The 27,892-nt window shown below is 56.9% G+C and overlaps 1 protein-coding gene across 2 annotated transcripts; it reads left to right on the top strand.

Moving 5' to 3' along the window:
* The first annotated feature begins 73 nt into the window (after positions 1-73).
* PDGFRB (platelet derived growth factor receptor beta) lies at positions 74-27,417 on the top strand. 2 transcript variants are annotated; one of them, XM_084535624.1, is made up of 24 exons: positions 74-460; positions 9,481-9,598; positions 10,402-10,479; positions 11,345-11,641; positions 11,905-12,174; positions 12,381-12,508; positions 12,809-12,983; positions 13,468-13,660; positions 13,801-13,916; positions 14,461-14,587; positions 14,714-14,925; positions 15,471-15,565; positions 15,849-15,981; positions 16,351-16,455; positions 16,563-16,673; positions 16,971-17,124; positions 18,000-18,166; positions 18,422-18,540; positions 19,410-19,532; positions 20,928-21,039; positions 21,325-21,424; positions 21,539-21,644; positions 22,147-22,385; positions 22,620-27,417. In XM_084535624.1, exons 3-24 carry the CDS (start codon positions 10,431-10,433, stop codon positions 22,768-22,770), a joined length of 3,282 nt encoding a protein of 1,093 aa, XP_084391750.1. In that variant the 5' UTR covers positions 74-460; positions 9,481-9,598; positions 10,402-10,430; the 3' UTR covers positions 22,771-27,417. The 2 variants fall into 2 exon arrangements, with proteins under 2 accessions (XP_084391750.1, XP_084391749.1); XM_084535623.1 differs by lacking the exon at positions 9,481-9,598.
* Positions 27,418-27,892: the final 475 nt, after the last annotated feature.

The raw sequence follows: 27,892 nt of genomic DNA, 5'->3' as shown, positions 1-27,892 counted from the left end.
CCTCCTCCTCCTCCTCTCCTCCTCCTCCTCCTCCTCCTCCTCCTCCTCCTCGCCAGGGCTCGTTTATTTATACACGCACACACACACACACGCATGCACACCCCTCTGCCTTTTCTGCACACCGGGGGCCGAAGCGGCCGAGCCCCCTCCCGGGGTGTGCTGGGGGCTGCGATGCGCTAAAGGGAGCAGCCCTGGGGGCTTGGCCGCAGCCCAGCCCTGGCACAGCTTTCCCTTCCCTTTCTATTTTCTTTCCTTTCCCTCCTCCCCCTCCTTCGTCTCTTCCCTTCCCTCTCTTTCTCCTTTAAGTGGAAGAGCCTTGCCAGCTGGGGAAGGCTGGGAGGGCAGCGGGAGCCTGGGCAGGCAGCAGATAAAGGGCGCGGAGGAGGAGGGAGAGGAATTTGGGAACCAGCGCCCGCGGACACGCAGCACCAGAGCTTCCCCGGTGGGACCCCCACGCAAGGTAAGCCCTGGCGCTGGAGGTGGTGAGGGGCTTTGCTGCCCTGCAATAATTTGGGGGCTGGCAGCCCAAAACGTCCTGCCAGCCCTGGGGAGGTCGGGATTCGGAGAGGGCGGCTGAGCGTGGTGGCATCCCATGGGACAACCTCTCTTGGTGAGCCCCTGGGGACCCTGCGGCTATGACAGGACCCAGGGGACCTCTGCTTCTCCCTGGGGAGCCCCTAGTCCCTCCCTGCACCGTGCTGGGCTGGGGGCTGCCCTGGTGCCCCCTCCCAGCCTGGTGGCTGTCACGGGCTGCTCCCTGTCCCCAGCAAGGAGACCCTCAGGTGGTGCTTGAGGTCCAGGCTTCACCCCAGGGCTTTTGCTGACAGCTTCCAGGCAGAGCAGTGTCAGAGCATCCAAACACAGCCGGGGGCATCACCTCTTCAGTCCCTGCTCCGGGTGGCCCTCCTGTCCCCAGGGGCTTGGCACGGGGAGGGACATCTGCAAGCCCCGCTCAGCGCCCCAGCTGTCAGCTGGGTATGAACCCACGGGGCACGGATGTGGGCAACCACTCTGCTGGCCCACGGGCCCCTGGTGGGCTGGAGCTGGTCTGGAGCAAAGCTGTGCTGGAACTGGAGCTGGGGACGGGGGTGGCAGTGGTGGCTGCAAGGCGGTGACAGTCACAGCGGGACTTTTTGGGGTGTTGTGGGAAGAGGGCACCCTGCTCCTGCGCTCACCTGCCATGTCGAAATGCTAAATGGCTCTACACAATTTGGGGAGCCTGTGCTGTGGGAATGGATCCGGGGGCAACGCCAGACACAAAGCAGATTTCAGAAGAGGGAAACCCGCAGTGCTTCCCGTGGGACGTGCTGGAAGGAGTGGGGCTGGCTGAGCCAGCGCGGAGTGGTGCCCAGGGATGCTCGCGGGGAGGAAGGTTTGGGGAAGCACAGCAGGTGCTCGGGAAACCAGAAAGGTGATGGAGAACTGTAAGAGGAGGTGGAAGAGGAGGTGATGGGGTTGGCTGGTTGCTGGGTGTTGGGGTGGCAGCGTGAGGTCTTCGTGCACGAGGAAAGCTGATTCTTAGGGGGGTGAGGGCACGCTGCCGGTGAGCTGGGTGCCTTCAGCCCTGCAGGGTTCAGAGTTGGGGTGAGGGGGGCGTGGGCACTGCCACATGGATGCTCTCCTGTGTGGGTCTGTGACGGGGCTCCCACAGTGCTTGGTACAACTCCATCATGAGGAGAGCAGCACCACGATGTCCTCCAGGGCTTGGGTGAGAAGAAACTGTCTCAGTGAGCATGGAGGTCAGGCAAGGCTCTCCAGCAGCAGGCACCGTGCCGAAGCGGGGCGGTGTTTGCAGGGTCAGACCCTGGTGCCCAGCATCTTCCTGGGATGCAGCAGCAAAGGGCAGGGAGCAGAGGGGCAGCGGTGGCCGAATCCCCTGGGGACCGTGGGCTGGATGCGTCCTGTCGCTGCAAGGGAGGACGGGGCTAGGCACTTCTTGGAGTTTGTTTGTTTGTGCTCTAACCGGGGAGAAGAAATCCCCTGGAGGGGAGTGTATAGACCGGGTATTGTTCCCTGAGAGGCTGGAACGGCTCCAGGAGGCTCCTTCCGCTCTGCCAGGCAGATTGGACGTAACGAGACTTGTTTTAGGGGTTGCCTAATTAGCCAAGTGCACCTCTGCCCTGCTCTGCCCTCCCCAGGGACGCCTCTTCCTGGAAGCTCTGCCCTTCCCCGGGCCAGACCCAGTGGGACAGGGACAGGGACACATGCCAGGGATGTGCAGAGGGGCACTGGGACAGGACACGTGCGGAGGAACGGGGTCCCACGGGTCTGTCCCCTTCCCTACCAGGGCACAGGGGATGCTGCCTGTGGTGTCCTGGCCCCCAAACCCTGGTTTCTTGCCACCCTTGGGACAGAGGCTGTGGCACAACTTGCCCATATTTCACCCTTCCTCCATGCTATCACCAACCTGCAGGGCCAGAGGAGCGTGGCGTGGAGAGCCCATGCGGGCAGGAGTTTGGGAAATCTCCCATGGAGAGGCTGCTGCCAGCAAGCAGGAGCCATGGTGCAGGTGGTGCACGTCCTCCTGCATCCTCGGTGGGATTTGCCCTCCCCAGGGCACACCTGCAGGCTGCAGGGGCACGGCCTCATCCCCCCAGGTCTCCTCTGGCATCCACACAGGGCTTGGTGAGAGTGGGGTCCATGAGAAGAGAAGGTTTGGAGAGGGCTGGGATGTCAGCAGGGCGCTGCACTGGTGTCACCCCCCAGGCTGCTAACTGGAGGGGGCAGGAGGAGCCCTCTCCTGCTAAGGACAGGGACTTCTCAGCTCATCCCCACAGCCCAGGCAGGGGATGAGGCTCTGGATGGAGCCAGGCGATGGGCAAGGCGCAGGGCCCCATCCTGCTCTGCTCTCCGCCTTCCCCCCTCCTGGCCCGGCTGCCATGCAAAAGAGGCTGTGACTGAAATCTTAATGCTACCGAGACGCAGCAATTGGCACCAATTAAATTGCTACATTCATGTTTGAATTGCTTTAACTGGCGAGACACACTGTCTTATTTATACAAAAAAATATGTTTGCTTGTGGGTTTGTCTGAACCGGGGCCAGCAGAAAATAAACCATTTCAAGCTCCGCTCTCTGAAAGCGCATTCTCCGCTCGCACGCTGGAAGTCACCTCGGTTTCGGTGTTTGCCGAGCAAAGGGCTGCAGAACAGAAACCCCGCTCTCCTCGGGGCCGGGCGCTCCTGGCACCTCGAGAGGGTCCCCCCGTGGCTGCCAAGTTTCTTTCTCCAGCCTGGGAGCGGTTTGGGAGAATATGGTCTGATTCGGGAAGGCGAATTTTGGCAGGCGCGGGGCTCGGTGACGATTTCAGAGCCATGCTTGGGGAGGGCACGGGGTGCTGGCAGCTTGAGGGGGGCTTGTAGAGCATCAGCGCAGAGAGAAGCTGATTTTTTCTGCGTGACGAGGGGAGAGGAACTGTTGGGGGATGTAAAGGAGCCTGCGTGCAGGGCAGGGCAGTGAGGACAGCAAGCAAGGCTCGTGCTGCCTGGCCAGAGCACGTAGGAAGAGATTTTCCAGCAGGGAGGCGTTGCTTTTGTATCCCTCAGGGGACGTGCTTGGCTCTCTGCCCCCATCAGCCACCCCAGAGAGCCCCATTGCTGCCCCCAGATTGTTATAATGACTTGGGGGCGTTGGGGTGCAGTTGCCCCCCAGGCTCTGACCCCAGCTTGCAGCACGGCACAGCCACACCGGGGACCTGGTGGCTTCGTCCCCGGTTTGCAGCACAGAGAGGGGACACGCGGAGCTGGGTATGGGGCAGGGGGTGCCACCACCCCGCTCTTCCTGCCCACGGGTGGATTTGGGGAGGAGGGCGCAGGATCAGCCCCCGGCACCTGCAGCAGCAAGTGCTGGTCAGGCTCCATCCGCTCTCCTGCACCGCCGCCGTTTGCTCGCCGCGCCCCGCTCCCCGTCCCACTCCTCCCCGACCGCAGAGCTGGCGGGTGGCTAATCCTGGCCACGAGAGCCTAAAGCCCCAGAACCAAGCGATTAAGCGCGGGTCCCTCGCAGGCAGCCGAGAAGAGAAGGGCCGATGCATCCCTGCAGATTGCGTCCTCCTGCTCCGCGTCTCACGGACATTTTCCGGCGAGGATCAGGTTCGCCGGGACGTGGGGCTGGGGTTGCAGCCACGCGCCGGCTGCTCCTGGAGCTTGGCTGGGGGGCAGAGGAGAGGAAGACAGCTCCGTCTCCATTCTCTCCCCTTGATTAGTAGTTAATTAGAGCCATCCAGGACCTCTGGCCCCAGCTCTGTTCCTGCCACCCTCACGTAGTGGTCGTGAGCAGTGATGGGGACTCCGTCGTGGTGCTGGGGGCTGTTTTCCTTGAGCTAAGGACTTTTCTTTAATTGCTGCTGGAAGGGAGTGAACAAAGCCCTGGGGTGCCCTCATCCCTGCATCCCCCCAGCCCCTCTCTGCTCCCCTGCATCTAGGAGAAGCTTTAGGTGAGAGGACGGGGATGCCGAGGTCCCTGAGGGACCCCCAGCCAGGGGACAGAGGGGACAGATTTCTCTTCGAGCCACCGCTGCCAGCCAGCCCCAGCTGGAGCCGCCTTTTCCTGGGGTCAGCAGCAAAGCGCTGCCAGGAGCTGTGTGGGTGCTGGCCCGTGGTGTGCGTGCCCTGCACCCACGCTCATTGCTCACATTGCTCACACGCTCGCAGTGTGGCCCCCCGAAGACTCTGCGCTGCCAGGGCTGAGGAGAAGCTGGAGAATGACCACGGGCAGCCCCGCTGGGCTCTGCCGCATCCCTCAGAGCAGCCTGGTGGAAAAAGGTGTCAAGAAAGAGCAAAACGCTCCCAAGGGGCCCAATTACACCCCCAGGGGGGTCATTGTGCTGCAGGGGGTGAGATCCAGGGCTGAGCTGACCCCATAGCCCACATCCAGCTCGAGCATCCCAAGCTGTGCGATGCCACAGCTCGGTCATGGTGACCAAGGGGCAGGATGCATCCGGGGCAAGGAGCAGGCAGCCAGGCACCTCCATCCAACACCCTGCCCTCCTTCCCAGCCCCAGGTGAGCCCCAGCCCCTTTGTCCCCCCCCTAGGGTTTTCCCACAGCCCATTCTGAGCTTGCAGGCTCGCGGGAGCAGCCCCGTGCCCGGCCTTCCGCAAGTGGAAGCGAGGGAGCATGCGTGGCGAAAGGGCCACGAATACCAACACTCGGGGCTGGGGGATTATTTATAACGCTGGCCCCGCTCCAAACAGATGTTTCGCTTTATTTTGAACTCGCACTAAATAGGTCACTCATTTCCTCTCTCTCCCATGGGCTTAAACCAGAGGGGGAATGCGAGGGGACCGGGGGTGAGAGCGCAGGGCTCGCCGTGCTCCCACGTCTCCCCGTGCCGGTTCCTCGCCGTGCGCACGGAGGGCTCGGGGCACAGTCGTATGGTGATGGAGGTTGGCTGGACCCCCTGGATGGGGAGGGAAGAACCATGACCCCATACAAAAAGGGGCTGTGTGGGGTTGGTGCCCGAGTCCAAGCCCTTTTGGAGGCTCCTGACCCCACTGGAGCTGAGTCACGCCTCCAGGTCACCCTCTGCAGCCCCCACACGGCTTGGCAGCACGGAGCTGGCTTTTGGCTGCCCGACAGCTGCTGTCAGAGCTGCCCAGGGCAGGAGAGGCTGCTGGGCTCACCCCTGCACAGCTCTCATCTGTGGTCTCACCACCGTGTGTCTCTTCTCCAGGTGCCACCAGAGCTGGTTACCAGTGGCTGTCATTTTAATCCCTAAATTCACAGCCAGCACAGCCAGAAAAACTGCTCGGAGAGCTCAGGTGTTCACAGTGCTGTCTGCTTGTGCAGCTGAGGGACAGGGTCTACAAAATCCTCCTTGTAAATGAATACAAGAAGCCCCCAAGCCCAGGCACGGTGCAACAGGCACCCAGGTTTCTGAGCATCCCTTGGTCTCACCAGCATGTGGGTGAAGTGTCAGGACCCCTTTGGCACTGGCAGGTGGCTGTGCAAGGAGGTTTTGGCCCCAGGGATGGCCTGTGGGACCCCGGGGACTCCGCAGCCCCCCTGGTTTCAGCTTTCCAACCTCTGCGTTTTATCATCAGCTGTTTACGGGGCTGGTCGACAGGCTCCCCATGTGTGCACGCCGCCTAATTCCAGCCATGTGCTGGGAAAAAGAAAAAGGGCTCTGTGATGATAATCTGGCCTGTGAGTAAACGTGGTGTCATGGGAGCCGAGGGACCCCAGAGGAGAGATGTTGCAACTCCGGCCAGTTCCAGCCAAGGAAAAAAAAAAAGAAAAAGCTTGGTTTTATTTAGATTAAAGGGTGGGAAAGAAGCAGTCGCGGAGGCAGGGGGGAGGGTGGCAGAGGGAAACAGGGCAAGCCGAGGAGTTTCAGTGCTGGACAAGCAAAGCTGGGCTCTCAGGGGCCAGCAGCCTTTGCCTGGGGAGCTCTTTGCCTTCCAAAACGAGGACGGGGCCCCCCCAGGCCAGGAGGAGCCCCCAGAACCCAGCTGTGCATGGCATTGATCATGGGATCCACGCAGAGCTTTCCTATTGCGCATGGGCACCCGTGATCTCACTTAATGACTCAGATGCGTTCAGACAAAGAAGAAACGAAGGGTATTTGACTTGCCGCTAATTCACACCAGATGTCCTTCGCCTGCTTGGCAGGACCGTGGGGCCAGCGAGCGTGGTGGGAGCACCGGGAACTGCAGCCCGGCTGGAAATGGAAAGGCAGGGGAAGAGCGAGGGCAGCCTGATTTGCAACCCCAATTTCCAGCAGGCAGCACGTCCCCTTGCTGGTGGAGCTCCATCTGCGGAGCAGGGGGCTGCTCTGCACCTCGCAGGCACCCAGAGCCTTCCCCTTCCCCACACAGAGATTTTCAGGCTGGTTCCCAGCTCCTGCAGCTCTGGGGGTGCTCGCAGGGCCCCCATATGGGTTCTTTGCATGGTTGTGGGGGAGAGGAGAGAAACGTGGTTGAGGCACACTCAGGCAATGGGCAGAAAATCGTGGTGGTCTCCTTGGCATGGATGCCCACCGGTGTTGATCTCCCATGGTTTAAGGATGATGTAGGGTTAGAAATGGACATGTCCCACATGGGCAGTGCCCTACGATGCTCACACCAGCAGTGACTGCTTCATGCTCTGCTGGGACACCACGCCAAACACATCCTGGGGGCTCAGAGGTGTGGCAGGGCATGCCGAGCAAAGTTCCTGCCTTGTTACCCCAGAATGTTCAAGACGGAGCCCACACAGCATATTTTGGGCATTAGCAAAGGCATATTTGCTTAGTAACATCCTTGAGCAAGACATAGGTCTGGGAAAATGGGAATAAATCAGTAGGTTTGCTGAGGCGTGAGGGCCTTAGCAGGGTGCCGTGATGGGGAGGAGTGGCAGAGATGGATGAAGGAATGGTCCTGCCTGGGTTTTTGGGGATCTCCCAGGCAGAAGCTGGATACAGCACTTGCACTTCCTCACACTCAGCGCCCCGGGCCTCGCCCTGTCCGGCTGCAGAAACTCCAGGCCAAGTCCATCATCCCTTGGCCACGAGCAGGAGGGAAGGCAGAGGAGAAAGCTGAGCTCCCATCCCATTTGGGAGGCAGGGAAACTGGCGCATGCTGCTACGGAGAAGCCACAAAATCATGAGACCAGGAATCACGAGACCTGAGCTCTGTGGCCATGGCCGTGGTGTTTGACCGCTCCGCTCCCACCCTCCAGCCTGCGTCCTGCTCCGTGGGGGCTCAGCACCATGCAGGGAACCCCATGCTGTGAAAATGCAAGGCCAGAGTTGTGCAAATGTGCTTTCAGTGGGCGCCCTGGCAGCCCCCATGGTGCTTGTCCCTGGGACACGTTCCTGTCCCCAGCACTGGGACTCCCAGGGCTGGCTCAGCCTCGGTCTCGCCCACAGCTCTGCCCCTCTCCAAGGGCTCGGTGCGGAGGAGGCGATTCCAGACGAGAGATAAGGGCAGACAGCAGGGCTTTATCTCCTGGCGGGGAAGGTGGCGGTGTCTGCGCCTCGTCTGGAGCCCCTCGGTGCTGGGCGTAGCGCGGGGGCGAGCGGGGCCATGGGGCCACATCTCCTGGGCAGCCCGTCCTGCCTCCAGCCACCCGACCGCCCTCCCCTCTCCAGCCAAATTCCTCTCTTAGAATAACAAACAGGCAGCTCGAGTGAAAACGGACGGCCTGCCCTCGTGTCACAGTGCTGGAGAGGGGCCGAGGGAGGGTCTGTGCCTGCGCTGGGGACCTCTGTGGGGAGGAGAGGATGGCGAGGGGATGGGGACCCTGTGACAGGTTGCCAGTGCCACCAGGGCTGTGCCAAGGGCCTGGAGGTAGCACTGGAGGTGCCCAGCAAGGACCTTGCCCATGGCATGTGTCACGGCTTGAAGATGTGCAGCTGATGGTCCTTGGGAAGGGTGTAGGAATCTGGGGGTCCATGGGGCTGTTTTCACCCATAGGGTTGGAGGAGATGACCTGAGGCAGCTGAGCACCACGTTGGTGTGGGTCCTTAGGTGTGATTACGTCTGTGTGCCTGGTTTGGGCACCTCCTCCTTGTCCAGCACGCATAGGGTGCACCTTGTTCCTCTTGCAGAGGACGAAAGCTGAGGCTGAGGAAGGAATCAAGTGCTCTCAAGGCTGGCAGTGATCAGGGTGCGTTTACCTCCCTTGTGAAACGCCTGTTTGCACAAAGTGAGCACAGGTCTGTGTGACAAGGAGAGAAAGGAAGGTCCGGCCGGCCGCTAGGCAGGCTCTGCAGCACGGGCTGAGCCTCTCACCCGGCCAGAGCAGACAAACAAGGGAGAGGTCGCTGCTATTTGTGAGACATTGCCACCCTCCCGCTCTGCTCGGGAAGGATCTCCAAGAGAAAAGCTTTTCTGCAAAAACCAGCAGTTTTATTAAAACCAGCTCTGAATGCCGGGGAAGCAGCCAGAGGCAGCAGGCAGGGGCTGTGGGGCTCTCGGTGCTCGCTGTGATGCTTCAGAGTGGGGCGAGCCCTCTCCACGGGGGCAGAGGGAGCCTTCAGCAGGGCCCGTGGCCACAACCGAGGTGCTGGACAAGAGCTGAGCACGAGCCCGGGAAGATCTCAGCCATGGGCAGGCAGAGATTTGGGGGGTGGACGCAGCCTGGCTCCTGCATGCAGGCAGGCAGGGCTGAAAGGAGACGGTGCCAGTTGTTCTGACAACCTTGACCACTGGATAATGGATGAATGGCATATCTCTGTCAAGGAGAATTGGGAAACAAAGCTGATTGTTCTCGTGGCAGCGCCTTGGGGCACCAGGGAGATTAGGTTGTTCGCCCTCCTGGCCTCTCCTGCATGTCGGTGGGCGCAGAGCTCCGTCCATTTACAGCCTGAATTTCCCCTCCGTCCTTTCATCCCATCCACCCCTAGCTCCTTCCCGTAAGTGCTCTCACTCCCTCCAGCACACACACAATCCAGGACTCACTGAGGGGTTTTATGGAGAGGGAAGCTGCTGAGTAAGCTGGAGACCTGCGAGGGTTTGCTGGTAGTTCGGGCTTTTTTTTTTTTCTTTTTTTCTTTTTTGAGCCAAAGCAAGAGAATAATAAAAACATCTGACAAGTGCGCGTCATTTAAGAACCATTTCCTCCCAGCATCGAGCAGACAGAGACACCACTTCAGGGCCAGGAGGCAGCAGAGCCACTCGGTAAGGGACGGTGCCTGGGGCTGGGCCAGCAAGCCCCTGATTGCCACCAGCCATGGGCAGGCAGCTCCCGGGAGCTTCACCTCGGGGTCTGCCTTGGGAGCAGGTCCAAGCTGCCCATTTTCCCCGGTTCAGGAGCTCTGAACCCCAGCTTTGGCTCTGGGGTCCCCATTGCTCGCCCCAAGGGTCAGCTCGCCCACAGCTGGCGCAGTCTCAGGGCACCCTGAGCCCAGCCCGTCACCCCGTAACGTCGGGGACAGACCCCACTGCGCCCAGCATGGGCTGCTGGTTGGCACCAGGGAGGGTTTGACATGCTCTGCAGAAAGGGCTTTGGGAGAAATGTCGATAAAAGGGATGCCTGGATGAAAATATTCCCTTAAAATACATATTTGGAAAAGTGAAATACGAGAGACGTTTTTTATTTATTTTTTTTTTATAATTTTTTTGTTTTTATTTGGTCTTGTTTTGTTTTGTCGAAAGGAGCAGAAAATGTGGGAGGACGGCAGGGGGGATCTGTTTTCTAGCAAGCTTTATCTCCCCGGGACTGAGGGAAGGAAGGCAAGCGGCCGATCAGAGGGAGGCAGAGAGGCAGGGCTGAGCAAGGGCTGACACCACCCCGGCAGCCTCCAGCTCGAGCCCTGTTTGCTGGCAGGGAATGCCTTAAATCTGCTCCCTCGGCAGATTCAGGGCGAGGGGAACCGTGTCACCACCAGGAGGGAAAGGCTGAAAATTGAGGAGAGAGACAGGGGGTGGAAAGGGGACACCGGCCCCGCAGTGCTGCGCTCATCCTGTACTGATCTTGGCAGGATTTGGCCACCGGGCCGTGGAGCCCACCATGCTGTGCCCCTCTCTGAAGGCTTCGCTGCGGCTCCTCATCCTCACCGGTGAGTGGTGCGGCTGGGGAGGTGTGTGCAGGATTGGGCCCTGCCTGGGGATGCTGCCCAGGGATTCTCCCAGTTTTGGGGTGATGGGCAGGAGGTGGTTATGGCACGGGGAGGCACGGGGGTGCTCAGCATGCGCACCCTGAGGACCTGCAGCCACTGAATCCTGCTGAGTCCTACAGAGGGGTGGACACCTAACCCTAACTTGGCCCTAACCCTAATCTTGACCCTGACCCTGACCCTAAACCCACCCCTGGGGAGCACATTCCCTTTCCCAGCCCCACGGGGACATCTGGGCGAAGCGAGGAGGCCAGGAGAGCCCTGGGCAGCCATTCAGGAAGACCTCGGCTGCTCTATTGCTTCCATAGGATTTCCTGCAAGGCTTTGCTTGCAGTCCTTTTTCACTTTCCCTCAGACGGACATTGTTTCAGCCCAGACTGTGTCACCTCTGACACCGTCCCTCTGGAGGGGCAGCCAGCGGAGCAGGGAAGTGCCTCACCTCCTGCCCTCCCCGCTCAATTCACTGTCTGAGCTCCTGGAGGTGCACCTGGGACCTTCCTCTGCCCAAAAGACAGGCTCATTTTGGGGCAGTAGCACTGCTGTCCATACTGGCAGCTCCCCAGGCCATTGAGACGAGCTCATAGGATGCATAAAAGCTAAGAATTTGAGCAAACATTTAGGATATGCCTAGATCATCCCCCCCTGTCCTCACCAAGGATGTCCTTTGGGGTGGTCAGCAGCAGGCTGAAGGGTGTCCCACCAAGGTCTGCGTTGGCAGGACTTTCCTGAGGACACACGTTGGGAGCCAGCGTGGCTCTCCTTGGGTTCGAGAGGAGCCCGGTGACGTCTCACCTGGCTCCTCTCCCAGGTCTGCTGGAGGTGACGACGGGCGGCAGCGGGCTGCGCATCGAACCCGAAAAAGCCGAGCACGTCCTTAGCCTCCACAGCACCTTCTCCCTCGTGTGCTACGGGGACGGCACGCTGGTCTGGGAGTGGGATGGCCAGCCTCTCACCGCCTCGCTGGAGCACAGGGATGGGGTTTTTGTCAGCAACCTCACCCTCAGGAACGTGACGGGCCGTCACACCGGGGAGTACGCCTGCACCTACAGCCCCGACCAGGCTCCAGAGCAAGCGGAGAGGAAAGCTATCTACATCTACGTGCCGGGTAAGGGACAGCGCATCCTTCCCTCTGCATTTCCCTGGGGTTTAGCGACCAGGACGAAGAGGGGTTTGAATTATGGCTTTGTCTCCAAGCACCTGACCTCCCCAAATCCTTCCCCCGTTGCAGGAGAGCCCCTGTGACAGACCGTATGGCTTTGGCAGGGCTCTGCCGTGCCATGCCATGGGAGAGGTGCATGTGTCCCACGCTGGGGCCAGCAGGGAGGACTCAGACAGCTTGCTGTAACCGGTGTGCTCTCCCTCCCGCAGATCCCTCCCTAGCCTTCCTCCCCACAACCACCTCTGAAGAGCTCTTCATCTTCATCACGGGCTACAAAGAGGCCGTCATCCCTTGCCGCGTGACCGACCCGCACCTGCAGGTCACCCTCTATGAGAAGAAAGTGGAGAACCCCATTCCAGCTGCTTATGACCCGCAGCAGGGCTTCAAAGGCTTCTTTGAGGACAAGACCTACTACTGCCAGACAATTGTGGATGACCAGGAGGTGGATTCAGACACTTTCTATGTCTACAGGATCCAGGGTGAGCTGCCCTTACCTTGGCATCCCTGTGTATCTGCTGTGGCTTTTCCTTCAAACCAACAGGGGTGGGACAGAAAAGCTGCCCCTGTCTCTCCTTATTCCTGATCAATTTGGAGGCTGAATTACAGAATGTAGTATCTCTCCTGTCTCCATCACAGAGTGAGTTCCTTTATTAACCTTTATTCCTTTCCTCGGCCCTCCCCACAGTCTCGTCTGTGAACGTCTCCATCAGCGCGGTGCAGACCGTGGTGCGTCAGGGGGAAAACGTCACCCTGATGTGCACCGTGAGCGGCAACGAGCTGGTCAACTTCAACTGGGATTACCCCCGCAAGCAGGTACGTGCGGCGCCCCCGGCCTTTGCCTCACGGCCATCACCCATCAGTACCCCAGAAAAGCTCGGGAAGCTTCACCCCACGGCAGAAGCTGTGTGATGCTGCTGCCCTTCAGGGAGATGGGGAGAGCCTTGGATGAAGGCTGTCTCAGTGGTTTCTGGGGGTGTATGTTCTCTGTCCCCACTGCAGCCAGGCCAGAGTCTTCTCCCCTTTCTCCTGCCTCCTTGTGAGCCCAGATCTCTAGCTCTGATGGCACAACACGCTCTTGACTTCCCAGACTGTATCTCCTGTCCCCGTTTGCAGGCGGGGAAGGCTGTGGAGCCAGTGACCGACTTCCTGCCGGGGTCCTCCCACGATATCCGCTCCATCCTCATCATCGAGAACGCGGAGCTGGAGGACAGCGGCACCTATGTCTGCAATGTCTCTGAGGGCTACCACGAGAAAACAGATCGGAAAGACATCACGGTCCAAGTGATCGGTGCGTCACTGCTGTGCGCTCAGAGCCAGGCTGCCCTGGGATGGCACCCTCTGCCCTTACTAACCACGGCAAAAAGCCAGCCCTCACCCCACAGCATCCCACATCTTGGCTTCAAAACATCCCAGCTCCCCCATTGCACCTTTTGGGATCCTTTAATCCACCTGAGGGTGTGGGTGAGAGCTCTCCTGAGTGCTGTTAGGTGCAGTTGTCACCTCCCATCTGTACCTGTGCTCCTTCCCTGTGGGTTGAGGGAACCTGCTCCATCTCTACAGGACATCAGCCTTTTCTTTCCATGTTACCTTCCCCTGAGCTCCCACCCACACTCTCCTTCAGCACGGGATTGAGACCTTGAGGGATGGACCTGGAGCTGCTCCATCACTTCTGGATGCTTGGGGTGTTTTGTCCCTGATCCATGCCTGTCCGTAGGGGTGGAGAGGGGCCCGTGTCTCTCCCTGAAGCCTGTATTCTTCCTGCCCCTCCTCAGAGCGTGGCTTTGTGAAGTTCCACACCCAGCTGGCCAGCACAGTGTACGCTGAGGTCCACAAGAGCCACACCATCCAGGTGGACCTGGAGGCCTACCCACAGCCGAGCATCGTGTGGCTGAAGAACAACAAGGCGCTGACCATGGAGAGCAGCAGCGAGTTCACCATCACCAACAGGAACCTGTCCGAAACCAGGTGAGCTCCTCACCTGGGGGCAGGGAGGGGATAATTCACGAGGCAAGCTGGGTGGACATGGGGTGATGGGTGAACATTGGCCTTTCTGTAGGTGGATTTTGTACATTCTGTACAAAATTCTGTGCACACTGTGTCTTCAGGTACCAGACGTCCCTGGTCCTGGTGCGGGTGAAGCAGGAAGAAGGAGGATTTTACACCATCCGGGCTGCCAATGAGGACGATGTGCAGGAGCTGTCCTTCCACCTGCAGATAAATGGTGAGGATGTGCGCACAGGCATGGGGCTGAGGAGTGTGGGGGCAGTCCCAGGGGATGGCTCCAACCTTTGCTGCAGGATTTTCAGGCTGAAGCCTTTACACCTGTCCCTAGAGCTTCAGGGTGGTTTGGGTCAAAAGAGAGCATTAGAGTAAGAAGGATGCTCACTGAAAATATCTCCCACTGGTCCTCAGAGCAAGGGGGACAGGGAGGCAGTGCAGACACCAGCAGCTTGGCCTTCAAGAATTGTCCCAGGACAGTAGATGCAGGTGCGACAGATGCAGGAGTGTCCAGGACTCCCCTCTGTGGACCCCCTGCTCTCCAAGCAAGCTAGACGGGGACATGTCTCCTTCATGAGAGAAGGAGACCACCTCAAACATTTCTCTTATTGCTGTTAGGTTTCAAATGTGAAACATAATCGCTGTGATGAGTCCGACCTCACTTTGTCAGTCCTGGGCTATGCTAGGGATCCAGAGGGAATCAACTTCTATTTCTAATCTGCATTCAGAGTGGAGGATTAATTCCCACCAGTGTCTCTTGGTTCCAGTGCCAGCCAAAGTGGTGGATCTCAAGGAGAACAGCAGTGCCACCAGTGGGGAGCAGACCGTAACGTGCTCTGCTGAAGGGATGCCCCAGCCAGAGATCAGCTGGTCCACCTGCAGTGACATCAAATGGTAAGATGAAGCCTCTGGGAACTTCAATGATCTCACATTTATTAAAATAATCAATTATTTTGTTGCATCCCATGGTGGTGCATGGGTCCGGCTGCCTCTTAGGTGCTTTTATCCTCCCCTGACCAGGTGCAGCACCAAGGGGCAGCCCACCCGGCTGCTGGGGAACGACTCGGCAGAGATCAGCCTGCAGACCAACGCCACGTACCACAAGGAGCTGCAGGTGTACCGCGTGAACAGCACCCTGCAGCTGCACCGCGTGGACGAGCCCCTGCTCCTGAGGTGCACCGTGCAAAACTTCCTGGGCACCAACTCCCAGGACATCACCCTGGTCCCACACGGTGAGCACGGTGGGAGGTGGTCGAGCTGGAGGTGGGGAGAGAGGTTCTTCTCTCCTGGAGGTGCTGGGAGCCAGCACCATCCTCTGACAGCCCTCAGAGGCAGGAAGCCTACCCCAAAGCTTGAAGTTTTTGCCCAAAATGAAGCCTCCTTTGAGCTAAGCAGGAAAGGCTGCCCCAAGAGGAGTTTGTAGCCCCCGTGTCCACTTGCCATGGCCATTCTCCTCCCACCACTGAGCAGAGCTATCCCTCCAGGGAGGCAAGAACACCTGAAGAGGTCCCCAGTGTCTTGTTATTAGCCCGAGGGTCACTAGATGGTGCCACGGACCCAAACATCCCCTCACTGTCCCAAATACGAGAGAGGATGGTCTGAGGCCAGGTCTGGAGCTGCCAGCTCTCCCTCGGGGCAAAAAAAAACAACCCTAGGCTCCTTACACTCTCCTGTGGTCAAACCTCTCCCAAGGTTTTTGCTGCTCCCTTTCCCCAGCATGCCCAGACCACGCAGGGGTGGAGGAGTCTGACTGCTGTCCCTGTGGTTATCGTTGTAGCCTTGCCGTTCAAAGTGGTCATCATCTCCGTCATCCTGGCCTTGCTGGTCCTCACCGTCATCTCCCTGATCATCCTGATCGTCCTGTGGCAGAAGGTAAAAGAGGGGAGTGTTTGCAGGCTGCTCTGGTGGTACCCCCATGCCAGGGTGGATGGGAAGAATAAACCCATGAGCTCCTGCTGGCATGGGCCTGAAGATGTCCCACCCATACCAGAGATCATGGTCCTCCACAACCCCCTGCAGTCTGTAGGCTAGACGGGGCAGGCAGCAATTGCTGCAGGGAACGAAATCTCCCTGACAAAGCCCATCTACATCCCCTATTCCCTCCCTGACCCCCCAGCCTCTCAGATCTCACTTGCTTCCTTGCTCCCCTCTCCAGAAACCTCGTTATGAAATCCGCTGGAAGGTGATCGAGTCGGTCAGCTCCGATGGGCACGAGTACATCTACGTGGATCCCATGCAGCTCCCCTATGACTCCAGCTGGGAGGTGCCCAGGGACAAACTGGTGTTAGGTAAAGGTTCCCCGGGTCCCGCTGGGCTCCCGGCAGTCTGGGGGCAATGGGTGTGGGTTTGGGATCTCCAGAAGAGCAACCCAGGCTGGGTACTGTGATCCTTGGAGATATGGCATGGTTCTGGGGCAGAGGGGCCATCTGGGAAGCCAGCTGCTCCCTTTGGCAGGAGGCATCGGGTGATTCCTGGCTGTCCTTCCCTGCGGCTGGCAGCTCCTTCGTTTCCCAGCCTCACCACCAAACACCATCACTCTCCATGCCCACCAAGGCCGGTTCCTTCTCAGACCATGGACCTGCCTTTTCCACGGCCCTCTCCTATCCTCACCTCTCAGCGACCACCACCAACCTTGTCTCCTCGTTGTCCCCCTGCAGGACGCACCCTCGGCTCCGGCGCTTTTGGCCGCGTGGTGGAGGCGACAGCCCACGGCCTGAGCCACTCGCAGTCCACCATGAAGGTGGCGGTGAAAATGCTCAAGTGTGAGTCCCCCCCTGCCACCCTGTCCCCCCGTCCCAATGCTGCGGGGCTGAGCGGTACCCACCGGCTCCCCCCCAGTCCCGTTGCTCACCCCGGCTCTGCCCCACAGCCACGGCCCGCAGCAGTGAGAAGCAGGCCCTCATGTCCGAGCTGAAGATCATGAGCCACCTGGGGCCCCACCTCAACATCGTCAACCTGCTGGGGGCCTGCACCAAAGGGGGTGAGTGAGCACAGGGGGAGAATTGTGCAAAGAGAGAGTGAGTCCTGATTTCTGGTTCAAAACGGCTCGTCCTTCCCCTAGGAAAGCCTGGTGAGGCTCTGAAGCCTCCCTTCCCAACCTGCTTGGGACAGAAGGCATGTTTCTGTTAACCCCACCTGCCTTCCCAGACACTTAGTCCACGTCCCAAAAACGCTCAGTATCAGAGAAACAGCTTTTCCCCGTGGCCCTGGCCAGACATCCCGCAACCCCGTAATGTCCCCAAGGGACAAAATTCATCAGGGTGCTGTCTCCCCCCAGGGCCCATCTACATCATCACGGAGTACTGCCGCTACGGGGACCTGGTAGACTACCTGCACCGCAACAAGCACACCTTCCTGCAGGCCTACGGCGACAAGGCGCGCCGGGAGGCCGAGGCGTACGGGAATACGGCCAAGGAGGACCACGTGCACAGGTGCCTGGAGAGCCATGCTCACCTCCTCCCTGCTGCCTGCCCCATCATATCCCCCGGGAATGAGTATCCAAGAAGGATACCTGTGTACTGATCCTACAGATCAGTAAATAAATGCTGGCCCAGAACAGGAGCACAGTTGCCCACCTTGTTACCTTGAGCCCAACCAGCCACCTCCAAACAGCTCCTGGCAGGCAGGGATTTAGCAGAGGCAATCTGTGTGTCCTGGAGGCTGCTTGCTAGCACACATGCCTGCTGCTCCATGCCAGTTGGGAATATTCCCTGGCACCGTTAACTTTACTCGCATAACCGTAGCAGTGAGTACAGAGAAGGCTTTCCCAGCCGTGTCTTAGCCCTTGGAGATCCCAGCTGTGCATTTTCAGGGCAGGTTGTGTTGCTACCATGCCCTAAGGGAGAAGTGCTAGAAGGAGTGCAGTTGCACAAGAGGTGCTCAGAGGAAAGGGAAACAGTCCTCCGTCCGGTCACCAGCTGTAAGAGGTGCGGGCACGTCAGTGCAGAGAAATGTTCCCATGGGAAGTTAGAAAGCAGCATTTCCTTCCAGCAGGCCAAAATACTAGTAGAGTAGAATAGTGGTAGGACGCCAGCACAGCTGCCCCCTGCTCTTTCTGCTTAAGGCAGCTGATATCTCCCTAAGCACACAGTGCTGTGCCCCAAGCCCCAGGATCTTCCTCCTGGGAGGAGGTCCCCAGTGCCATTTGCACATCTCTGATGCATGACACAGAGCTCCCTTCCCTGCTGCAGGATGTTTCAGAGCTGCGGATGAGGGTTCAGGAATTGCAGTCCTTCAGGTCATTTCCCCCATCCCCTGCGTCTCCTCCTCCCCCTGGGCCTGAACAGCCTCTTTTCTCCCCCTCCAGTCACCTCTCCTTGTCTGTCGAGAGCGATGGGGGCTACATGGACATGAGCAAGGATGACTCCCTGGATTACGTGCCCATGTCCGACATGAAGGGCGAAGTCAAGTATGCTGACATCGAGTCCTCTAACTACGGCACCCCGTATGAGCTGGACAGCTATTCCCCTTCAGGTAACAGCTCAGACAGCGAGAGGGAGAGGAGCGTGGGGCTGCTGGATGCCCGTGCTTGCAGAGCTGGGTGGGCCACATTGCAAAGTCACCTCTTGGACAAGTCCTGCAGTGGTGGCAGATGCCTCATGATGGGAGCCTCCAGCTCTGTCCCTTTGTCACTGGAGGCAGAACAGCCCCCATAGGGCTGAGCCTTTACTAGTGTCAGTCCGTGAGTGTGCCAATTAACGCTGAAAAACGTCTCTGCTTCTCCTCCAGCCCCTGAAAGAACAGACCGGGTGACACTGATAAACGAGTCTCCGCTCCTCAGCTACATGGACTTGGTGGGCTTCAGCTTCCAGGTGGCCAACGGGATGGAGTTCCTGGCTTCCAAAAACGTACGTATGTGGGCTGGTGCCTTTGGTGGTGGAGGTGAGGAATGCTCTGCTGTGCCTTGTGGTCAGCTCCAGCTTACTGTCCCCTGCCCATGCTGACTTCCACAAGGGAGAAGCAGCCATGCAGTTGAAGAGCCTCTGACCACTTGTCTTTGGAAGTACAGCCCTGGGGATCAGTGACAGCTAACCCTGACATAGACTGAGCTTCAGGCCTCCAATTTCCTGCCTCTGATCTCCTCCAAGCCCCATGCAGCACAGCAGTGATGTTATATCATCCCCCTCTGCTGGGATGGCCAGCCCCAAACAGCGGTGGTCTCCCCATCCTAAGGCACAAGCCACTCCAGAGCAGAGCTGCAGCTCCCCATGGACACCCCTATTGCACCACATGCTCTAAGCCTTCCCAGGCCTCATCAGAAGTGCTTGTTCAGTGGAAATTAAGCCACCAAAGGCTCTGGGGGCTTCCTAAGATCTGGCTTAGCCCAGGGCAGGCAGTAATACAGGCTCTCCATGTGAAACAGCACAGAGGGTAGGAATAAGAGACAGGGTGGGGATGGCATGAATGACATGCTGAGGGAAATTCCTGGCTCTTTGCCTACAACCAGATGTTATGATCCCAAAAATTGCTTGGTCAGTGCTCACCCATGGAGTACAGGAGCTCCCAGCTTTCCACATTCATGTTTTGCAGTGGTGTAACATCTAGTGGCCAAAGCTAGTGGCTTTGCACCATCGTTGTTCCTAGAGGTGGAGGAGATACCTCCAGTGATGTGAGGAGACTCCTGTCCCTGCAGCCACAGAAATGGGCTAGTGCTGGAGCTGGGCTCCTCCCCTGGGCTGTCTGGGTGCCCCTCTCAGTGCCCTGCATCTCCCTGCAGTGTGTGCATCGCGACCTGGCTGCCAGGAACGTCCTCATCTGCGAGGGGAAGCTGGTGAAGATCTGCGACTTTGGCCTGGCAAGGGACATCATGAGGGATTCCAACTACATCTCCAAAGGCAGTGTAAGTACTGAGAGCCGTGCAGCCCAGGGTTTTGGGCCTAGCACCATGTACACCCCCCCTCTGTGAGCCTGTCCAGGAGCTGTGCCAGGGCAGCACTCCCAGCTGATGGTGTTAACCAACAGCCACCCCTCCTGCAGCTGATGTGCTCTGCACGCTGTGGAATAGCAGAACTGCATGCCTTTATCACCAGGCTCTTACAGAAAAACCTGGGCAGCAGCAGCAAAACTAAGGACTGTGTCCTGTAAAGGGTTGAATCCCTTCCCTGTGTGGTGCTGAGCCCAGTCCTGAGCTGCAGGCAGGAGGGGGGCAAGGTTAGGCGGCTCGACGGTGGTGCAGTGAGTCACTGGCCACTCTGGAAGAGGTTCACAGACTTCTGCTTTAACCACTAGACCACAGGGTAAGAGGAAGTGTTTTCCTGTGAGCAGCTACTTTCCAGAAAGACATCTCCAATCTTTCGAGGCAGAAGAGGATGAGGCTGATTTTGAGCTTCCCCAGAATCTTCCCCGTGCTTTTAACAACAGCGTGTCTTCTCCAGAGCTGGGCACCCAGGAGCATGTAACCCCAAGCAAAGTAGGCCATGTAATTAGCCCTGTTTTGGCAGACAGGGAAACTGAGACTAGGGGAGCTGAGAGTGGTGCCAGGCCCCTCAAACCCCATTCTTTATCTACTCAATGAACCACTCAGCTTCTCGCCTGCTTTGTCCCATTTGCATGGGACGGCAGCCAAGTGCTGAGCATTTTGGCCAGGAGGCCTTCCTGAAGAGGGGCTTGGGTTTTGCAGTCCAGCCTTGGCATAGCTGCTTTTCCTTCCAAAATGGGAAATGAAACTGGGCCCCTTTGCAATCCTTCCTGGAGATTATTTTGGTATTCATTGTGCAAGCAAATCCCTGGAACAGCAGAGCCAGTGCTGCACACAAGCTGATCAGGCAAGGCTCCTTCTAGTGCATCACTGAGAGTAAGAACAGGAAAAGCTGGAGCTTCATCTCCTTTCTAGTCATCCCACAGCCCTCTCCAGCCTAGTCTCAGGTTTCCAAAGTCTAAATAGTCCTGGACCCCCTCTGGGAGCACTGTGGTCATGTTGTGCAAGTCAGTGAACTTATCCCAAGGACTAGGGAGCAGAGATGCACACCATGACAGCTCATTATGTCAGACAGGCTGTTGGCCGTGATGGCAATGGATGTAGCACACCTATTTTTCCCTCCTGCCTGCTGGGTTCATCCTGTGCTAAGAAAGAGAGAGCTGGTCCCTCCAAGAAGTGGCTGACAGCAGATGTCTTGGGCTGACAGGCAGCTCCCAGGGGTCTTCTCTGCTTGTAAACTGAGTGTCAGACTCTCCCCTGTTGAAGCAAGTGCTGTAGATGTGGCTGACTCTCTTCCTAATCCATTTTTCCTCTCAGACCTTCTTGCCCCTTAAGTGGATGGCCCCGGAGAGCATCTTCAACAACCTCTACACCACCCTGAGTGATGTGTGGTCCTTTGGGATTCTCCTCTGGGAGATATTCACTCTAGGTAAGTGTCCTGGAGACCCTGGTGGTGTCCATAGGAATGGTAACACGTTAGCAGGATCCCTTCCCAAACCGAGAGGGTAGAAATCCATTCTAATCTTCTAATCCCTATCAGAATCACTTTATTCAGTATCTCCTTTTTTCCCATGCTGACATTGCTGTTTGGAAGTGAAATGAAACAGGAAAGGTAAAGAAAATAAAAAAGGAAACCTTGGTGTGAAACGCATGATGGTAGGGTGGGCGGCAGGCTTTGCACCAGTCTGATTCCCTGCTCTCCCTTTACACCCAGGAGGGACTCCATACCCCGAACTGCCCATGAACGAACAGTTCTACAACGCCATCAAACGTGGCTATCGGATGTCCAAGCCCACCCATGCCTCCGATGAAATGTAAGTGCTGCCTCTGTGCCTTTCCCCTGGGCCTGCCCTGCACAAAGGACGGGAGCATCTCTGCCTCTGGTTTCCTGCTAAGCCACCAGCTTGCCTGTTCTTCCCTCCTGTTAGCTACGATATCATGCAGAAGTGCTGGGAGGAGAAGTTTGAGATCAGACCGTCCTTCTCACAGCTTGTGGTGCTCATGGGGAACCTCTTGGTGGATTGCTACAGGAAGGTATGTTTGAGGACCCTGAAATGGGGGGACAGAGCGGGTCAGTGCTCTGGGAGGGTGCTGCCTTGGTTAGGGCACTCACTTAGGGTTTGGAGACCCTAATTAGTGATTAGTAGCGGCTGTGCCAGAGGATTTTGCTGGGATTTGGGCTGTGTCGGTTTGAGCAGCCAATGGAGGTGCTTTGGGCATCCCGGGGACGTTGCTGAGACAACTGCCATCGCCAGGCCGGCAGCTGGTATCTCAGCAACTGCGGAAATCAGGGCTGGCAGGAGACCAGAAAGCTGCCTCCGACTGATATTTTGGAGCTGCAGAGTTGTGCTACTGATCTCTCATTTAGGAAACGTTCATGAAATGTCTGTGCTGGAGTCAGGGTAGCTAAACCCCGCTAGATGTCAGCCCCTTTAGAAGAAGCCTAGCAGCCAGGGAAGGCAAACACAACACCGGTGCCCTCTCTCCACTCACAAAAACCTTCCAATCTTTTTGTTAACCCGCCCTGCGGGAGCAGAGGTACCAGCAGGTGGATGAAGAGTTCATGAAGAGCGACCACCCCGCTGTTGTCCGCACGAGACCCACGATCCCCGGGCTGAACAACACCAGGCTCACTCCCAGCTCCCCCACCGGCAGCATCCTCTACACGGCCGTGCACCAGAATGGGGGCGAGAACGACTACATCATCCCTCTCCCCGACCCCAAGCCCGAGGCGGTCTGTGACCTCCCTCAGGAGGCCTCCATCAGCCGTGCCAGGTAAAAAAAAAGTCACTTCTGAATGCTGTCCCTTCCCAGGATTGTCCAAAACTGAAAAAGGTGGGGCTTAAGAGCAAATGGGGATGCCCCACTGAAGGATAGACCTGGGGTGGGTTTACCGGGAGAGAAGGAGGGCTGTGTCACCCCCAGCTGAGGTGCTGCGACCTTGCATGAGCCCCCAGGGATGGAGGTGAACCAGAGGGCCTCATTTCTCTCCTCCTTGTCTCCCTGCAGCTCAATGCTGAACGAAGCCAACACATCGTCTACGATATCCTGTGACAGCCCCCTGGGCACCCAGCAGGACGAGGAGCAGGGATCCGATCCGCAGCTGGGCTGCCAGGAGCCGACCACGGGGCACCACGAGGTGGAGGAGAGCTTCCTCTAGCCAGAGCTGGGCTGGTGGCACCCCCACGGCTGTCCCAGATGTCACAGAGAGACACTGCTTGTCCATCGGGACATCCCCGCCTGTCCCAGCCTTCCTCCTTCCCTCCCATCTCCCGGAGCGGGGCGGGGGATTAGAGACGTTTCCCCCATTGCCGTCCCCTTCCCTCCTTACGAAGAGGTGGCTGAGCGCCAGCAACCTCGGGATCACTGCCACATCCTCCTCGGCGATCACACCGCGGCAGGAGGGAGACATCTCACAGCCCAATATCTTCTTTTCAAGTGGAAGGCGTGGGCTGGATCTCGGCGAGAGCCACCGCTTTCTGCATTGTGAAGAGGATGCTCCAGCCCCTTCCCCATCCCTGCTCTTCAGGTGGCAATGGGTTTCAGCTCCTCTGCACCAGCACTTCTCTGACGGTCTCAGCGCCAGCCACACACCGTGGTTCTGTGAAAAGCCACCGGGACAGACGATTTCCTTGGAGCCCTTTGCTGGGGTGTAGAGAAGCCGCAATACCCAGCTCCAGCTGCTGGGGATCAAGAACACGTGGGGAGGGCTCTCCTCCAAGCACAGCCAAGGCCTGGACAGACCAGGCAGTCTCGGAGACACCGAGTCACTGTCTTCCTAACCTTCCAAACCTCTCCTATGGAGGATGGAGCAGGACAAGCACTGCAGGTACCCGTGGCTCTCTGGCTCACCCTGAGCCATTCTTTGCCCAGCCAGGAGCCCCAGGGGCACGCCAGGAACCCAGCACGCTCTCACAATGACTCTGTTGTAGTAGCAAAGAGGGCAGTGCGGTGGTGGCGTTGTCTGCGTGGACACTAAGCTGATTATTCTTCGCCGAAGATTTAAAGGGAACAAAATATATTAATCCACTAGCCAGGGCCAGTATAAGGAAGCGATATGGCTATTCATTAATCTTCCACTGCCACTAAGCCCAGCTCATCTGCTGGGAAATTTTATAACCCCGTTGGCTGCAAAATGTTTATGCCTTACCTTTGGGAAACAAGATCTCCCTCGTGATAGACTGTTCACCCAAACGCCGTCCGTCCCAGGATGGCAGGTCTCACCAGTCCCTCCCGAGTCGTAGCAAGACTACTGGGAGCAATAAGGATGCCAGAACACCAGCCCAGGGACATCACAAAAGACAGAGAGGCTGGGAAGCTGTTTGGCCATGGCTGTAGCATGTCTCATGCCCTGCCACTTTGGGGGCCAGGCAACCCCATTCGCAGCTTGCCAGGGCTGTGGGTGAAGTGTTGTGGGGAGCCAAGCAGAGCAAGAGGAATCAGGGAGGATTCCTCTCCCTCGGGAAGTGTTTTGAAGGGCAGAGACCTTCCTCCTGCTTCTCTCCTCCTTCCTTGCTTCTCACAGGCAGGCACAGGACCTCTTGTGCTCTCAGCTGGTACTTGAATGAGGAGACTCAAAGCAGGAGGAACACCGGGCTTTTGAAATCAGTCGTGAACCCCACCTCTGCGGAGATGAAATCTAGACCCCAAAAACTACAGCTCTGACACCACAGAAACCAGCAGGTTTTTCTAGCAGGTTTTTTTTTTTTTTTTCTTTTTCCCCAAAAGGAGAAGTTTCGCCTTGCACAGAGCTCTGTCTGCAGCATGTCTCCAATCCCATTAACCCCTTTGCTGCCCTATGCATGCATATTTCTCTGTGCACCCTACAAATCCTATACAGGCAGGTTTAAAAATTCAATCAGCATCTTTTGGATTTCATCCACCTCAGAGCCACTGAGTTGTGTTTTTTTGTTTGTTTGTTTTTTTTAATCTGAAACTTTTGCCAAAAAAAAAGGAAAAAAAAGGAAAAAAAACAACCAGCAAAACAGCTTCTGTCTTAAGTTGTCTATCGTTGCAATGCTGCCATTTATGCAACTAAAAGAGGAGCAGATATTTCACAGGCTGATGTCCTTGTTAAAATGTGAACATAAGAAATAGCACTTTTATTGGCAGCCCGTGGAGCATATTTTCAGCCCTCGTGGTCAGACGCCCCATCATCTGTAGGAAACACACTGTGAATGACAACTGTTTTTCCGTGCTAGTTCCTTCTGCCTGTCATGAAGGAGCCATCTTCTGTGGTTCAAGAAATGATCCTAACTGTGGAAAAGCAATAACTTGTGCGATCCTCGGGGTCAGACCACTTTGTTTTTCTGACATGTAAGGTGCTTGGTAGGATGCCTGTAGCTGCAACTTGAGCCCATGGGGTGGCACATCGGATCATCCTGATAGCCCCTGTCTGCACCAGCTCCGTTTTTAATTTGTCCTTCCCTGCCAAGGATGACCAGAAGTATCCAGTACTCCAGTAAGGTCAAGTCTAGACCTCACAGAGGGCATTAATACATTCTGGTCTGTACTGGATTTGTGTTGCCTTTTCCCAGCCACAACATACTGGTAGTTTGCAGTCATCCTCTGACCAACCTTAGCACCTAGTTCTTTCTACTCTTCCAGCATTTCTAACCAAGATACTCCCTGCTGTTCCAGACATTGGGTCATCAGCACATTTCATTAAGAAACTGTTATTTTTGGGGGCTGGACTGACTAATAAAAATACTAAATATTTTTGGCATCAAGAGCAACCCTAGAGAGCTACTTTTACTACCTCCGTCCAGCCCAAAGATTTCCCCATCAATTAACTCCTTGTTGCCCTCCCTTGGGCCATTTGCTTATTCACTTCACAAACCCCATAATAATTCCATCTCATACAGCTGAATTACTAATTTCCCACTACCAAACACTACCCCACAGTCCTGAAAGAGGAGATCTATTTCTTCTCCCTGGTGGGGGAGCTCAGGTATCCTGTCCCATTAGCTGGGCATTAGCTACACTCGGATGCCTATTGCGTTTTATCCCACTTGTACATTTATTCCAATTATTCTTCACATCAGAACTTGCTCTGGCTGCCAGTGGGGTCAGATTTCTCTTCCTTCTCAAAGCAGGTACGCCAGTCCCTTTGCATATGGTACTGTTCTGCACTCTGGAGAGGTGTGACCAAATATTTGCCCTTGGCCCTGGCTCTGCAAGGGCCAGCTCCTGCACTTTGCGGTACTTTCCCACCCTTACTCGACTCTTCCCACCACACGTTTTGCTAAACACCCCTGCAGCCCAAGCCAGGCAAACTCTCCTCAAAGACAGGGCAGAAATGGCCGGCTCTTCTGGGCCCAGCAGTTTTGCAGCCACGGGTTCTCCGGTGAGATTCTGAAGGGAAGCAGTCCCTCTGGGTTTTTAGTTTTGATAATCAGTATTTTTTGTTTGGGTGTGTTTTCGTGTTTAGAGGTGGACCCAAACTGAGTGCCCCCCAAAGGGACACGAGCCACAGCTTGGGCCCACCTCTAGTGCAATATCTTTTATCTGTAGATTATATTTTACTCTGCAGCTGTTGCATCGTTATCAGCACCAGTATATGCATAATCCTACTGCCAGTCACTATTTCATACATACCTACGTGTATCCCAGAACCTAAAGCGACACTCTGGTGTCTTTCTGTGTTCCAGATGCTTCTCGGATCGATGTGCGTGCAGGTTTTCAACCTTTTGTCCTCCTCAGTTTGAACGTGTTGCTATTTTTCTAAGTGAGAGTGTCCCGTTTAGTGTTTGTTTGTGTTGCGTTAAGAAATCTAGAGCACAGCGGACTTTACTTGTAACTAAATTCTCTCTGTTCACCTGTCAAGGGGACTGCAAGGAGCCCTGTGGGGCGTGCAGGCAGAAGCGCAGTGCAGATGTGCGGCCGGGGGAAGTCAGCCAGAAGCAAGAAATGGCTCTTCCCCTTCTTCCCTGCCAGGGCTCCGGGCTGGGGCAGGCAGCACCGCTCAGCAGGGTACTGGGCAGTGGGTTTGGGCTGTGGGGAAGCCCCAGGTCTGCCTGTGTAGAGCTGGGCGGATCTGCACAAGGGGCTTTCTCAGACATCTCCGTCTGGGGGCTTTTTTCTAAAATGGCATGTCAGCTAACGTGCTAAGGAGGCAAGCCCCATGCTCCCACCTGCAGGTGCTTGGCTCCACTCCCAGGAGCAGTGTGGCTGCTTCTCCATGCACAGCACGGGACATCCAGGCACCCTGGGCAGGCCAGCTATCGCTCCAAGACCAGATTTCATGGGTCAGCACTCGGGGTGCTGGGCTCCCAAGCGTAACTCCCACCTTTCCATCAGTGCTGAAGTTTCTGGGACGTGCAAAGATGGATCCAGATGGCTTTCACAGAGGCAGGGACATGCTTTAGCCCCAGAGGGAACTAGCAGGGGTGGGAGGAGGCAGGGAAGCCAAGTCTTGCTGGGAGGTCTGCAGTGTCCCATTGTTCCTCCTTTCCTCCTTCATGGATGGCACTGGAACTGTAAAGACCTGCAAAGCTTGCCCAGAGCATGCCCTCTGCCCTCTCCCCCTCCTGCAGTGCTGGCATCGCGCTGTTACTCTGCAGCATCTCTGAACCGAAACAGCTCCTGCCTGCACTGCCTGTCAGAAACCACCCTGAGGGCAAGGGAAAAAACAGAGTTCGGACTAAGGTACCAAAGAGTTAACGTTTTCCTAGGTTTACAGATGTATTTGTAGGACTTGTACTATGTCACTTCTATAGCCATGAGATATTATTTTTATGCTGTAAACTTTTACAAATACATTTTTAAAGAAAGAGTTTAAAAATAAAGATGTTTTTCTTTTTGGAAAGTGCCTTTTTATTTATTTATTTATTTTTTTTTTTTTTTTTTTTTTTTTTTTTTTTGCTACCTTCTCCCGCTCAGATGGGGTTGGGAATACAGCTTAGCCACATTGTGGGTGCAAGCTAAGCACGTTAATACGTTGTGCATGACCCCAGTGCTTAGCAAACACCAAGCTGGGAGCCAGGCAGAGAGAAGCACAGCAAGACCGCAGCTGAGCCCAGAGACGTGGTGAGGAAAAGGGGCTTCAACATGTCAGGGGCTGCACACATGCCAGGATCTGCTCCAGCATTCTGGTAACTGGCCAGCCTGTGGGCCCTGTTGCCATGGCAGGAGGTGAGTAGGGGGAAGGACACGAGGAACAGGTCCCATCTGCATTCCCAGTGCCTGAGGTTTGGGCCAGCAGCCCCCAGCAAGGGCTCACCGTGCTCCATTGCTGGGTCAGATCAGGGGATGGACACGGGAGGTGCCAGGCTGAACAGTGC

This window comes from Aythya ferina (genome assembly GCF_964211825.1).
Source record: "Aythya ferina genome assembly, chromosome: 14".
NCBI lineage: Eukaryota > Metazoa > Chordata > Aves > Anseriformes > Anatidae > Aythya > Aythya ferina.
Note: the sequence above shows the minus strand (reverse complement) of the source record. Positions and strands in the feature narration are given on the sequence as shown.

Bases quoted from the DNA above. Each gene is read 5' to 3' on its own strand.
- PDGFRB (XM_084535623.1), top strand. From the start codon at position 10,431: ATGCTGTGCCCCTCTCTGAAGGCTTCGCTGCGGCTCCTCATCCTCACC. The intron at 13,917-14,460 runs GTGAGGATGTGC...TCTTGGTTCCAG, and splicing joins CTTCCACCTGCAGATAAATG to TGCCAGCCAAAGTGGTGGAT. The intron at 16,456-16,562 runs GTGAGTCCCCCC...TCTGCCCCACAG, and splicing joins GGCGGTGAAAATGCTCAAGT to CCACGGCCCGCAGCAGTGAG.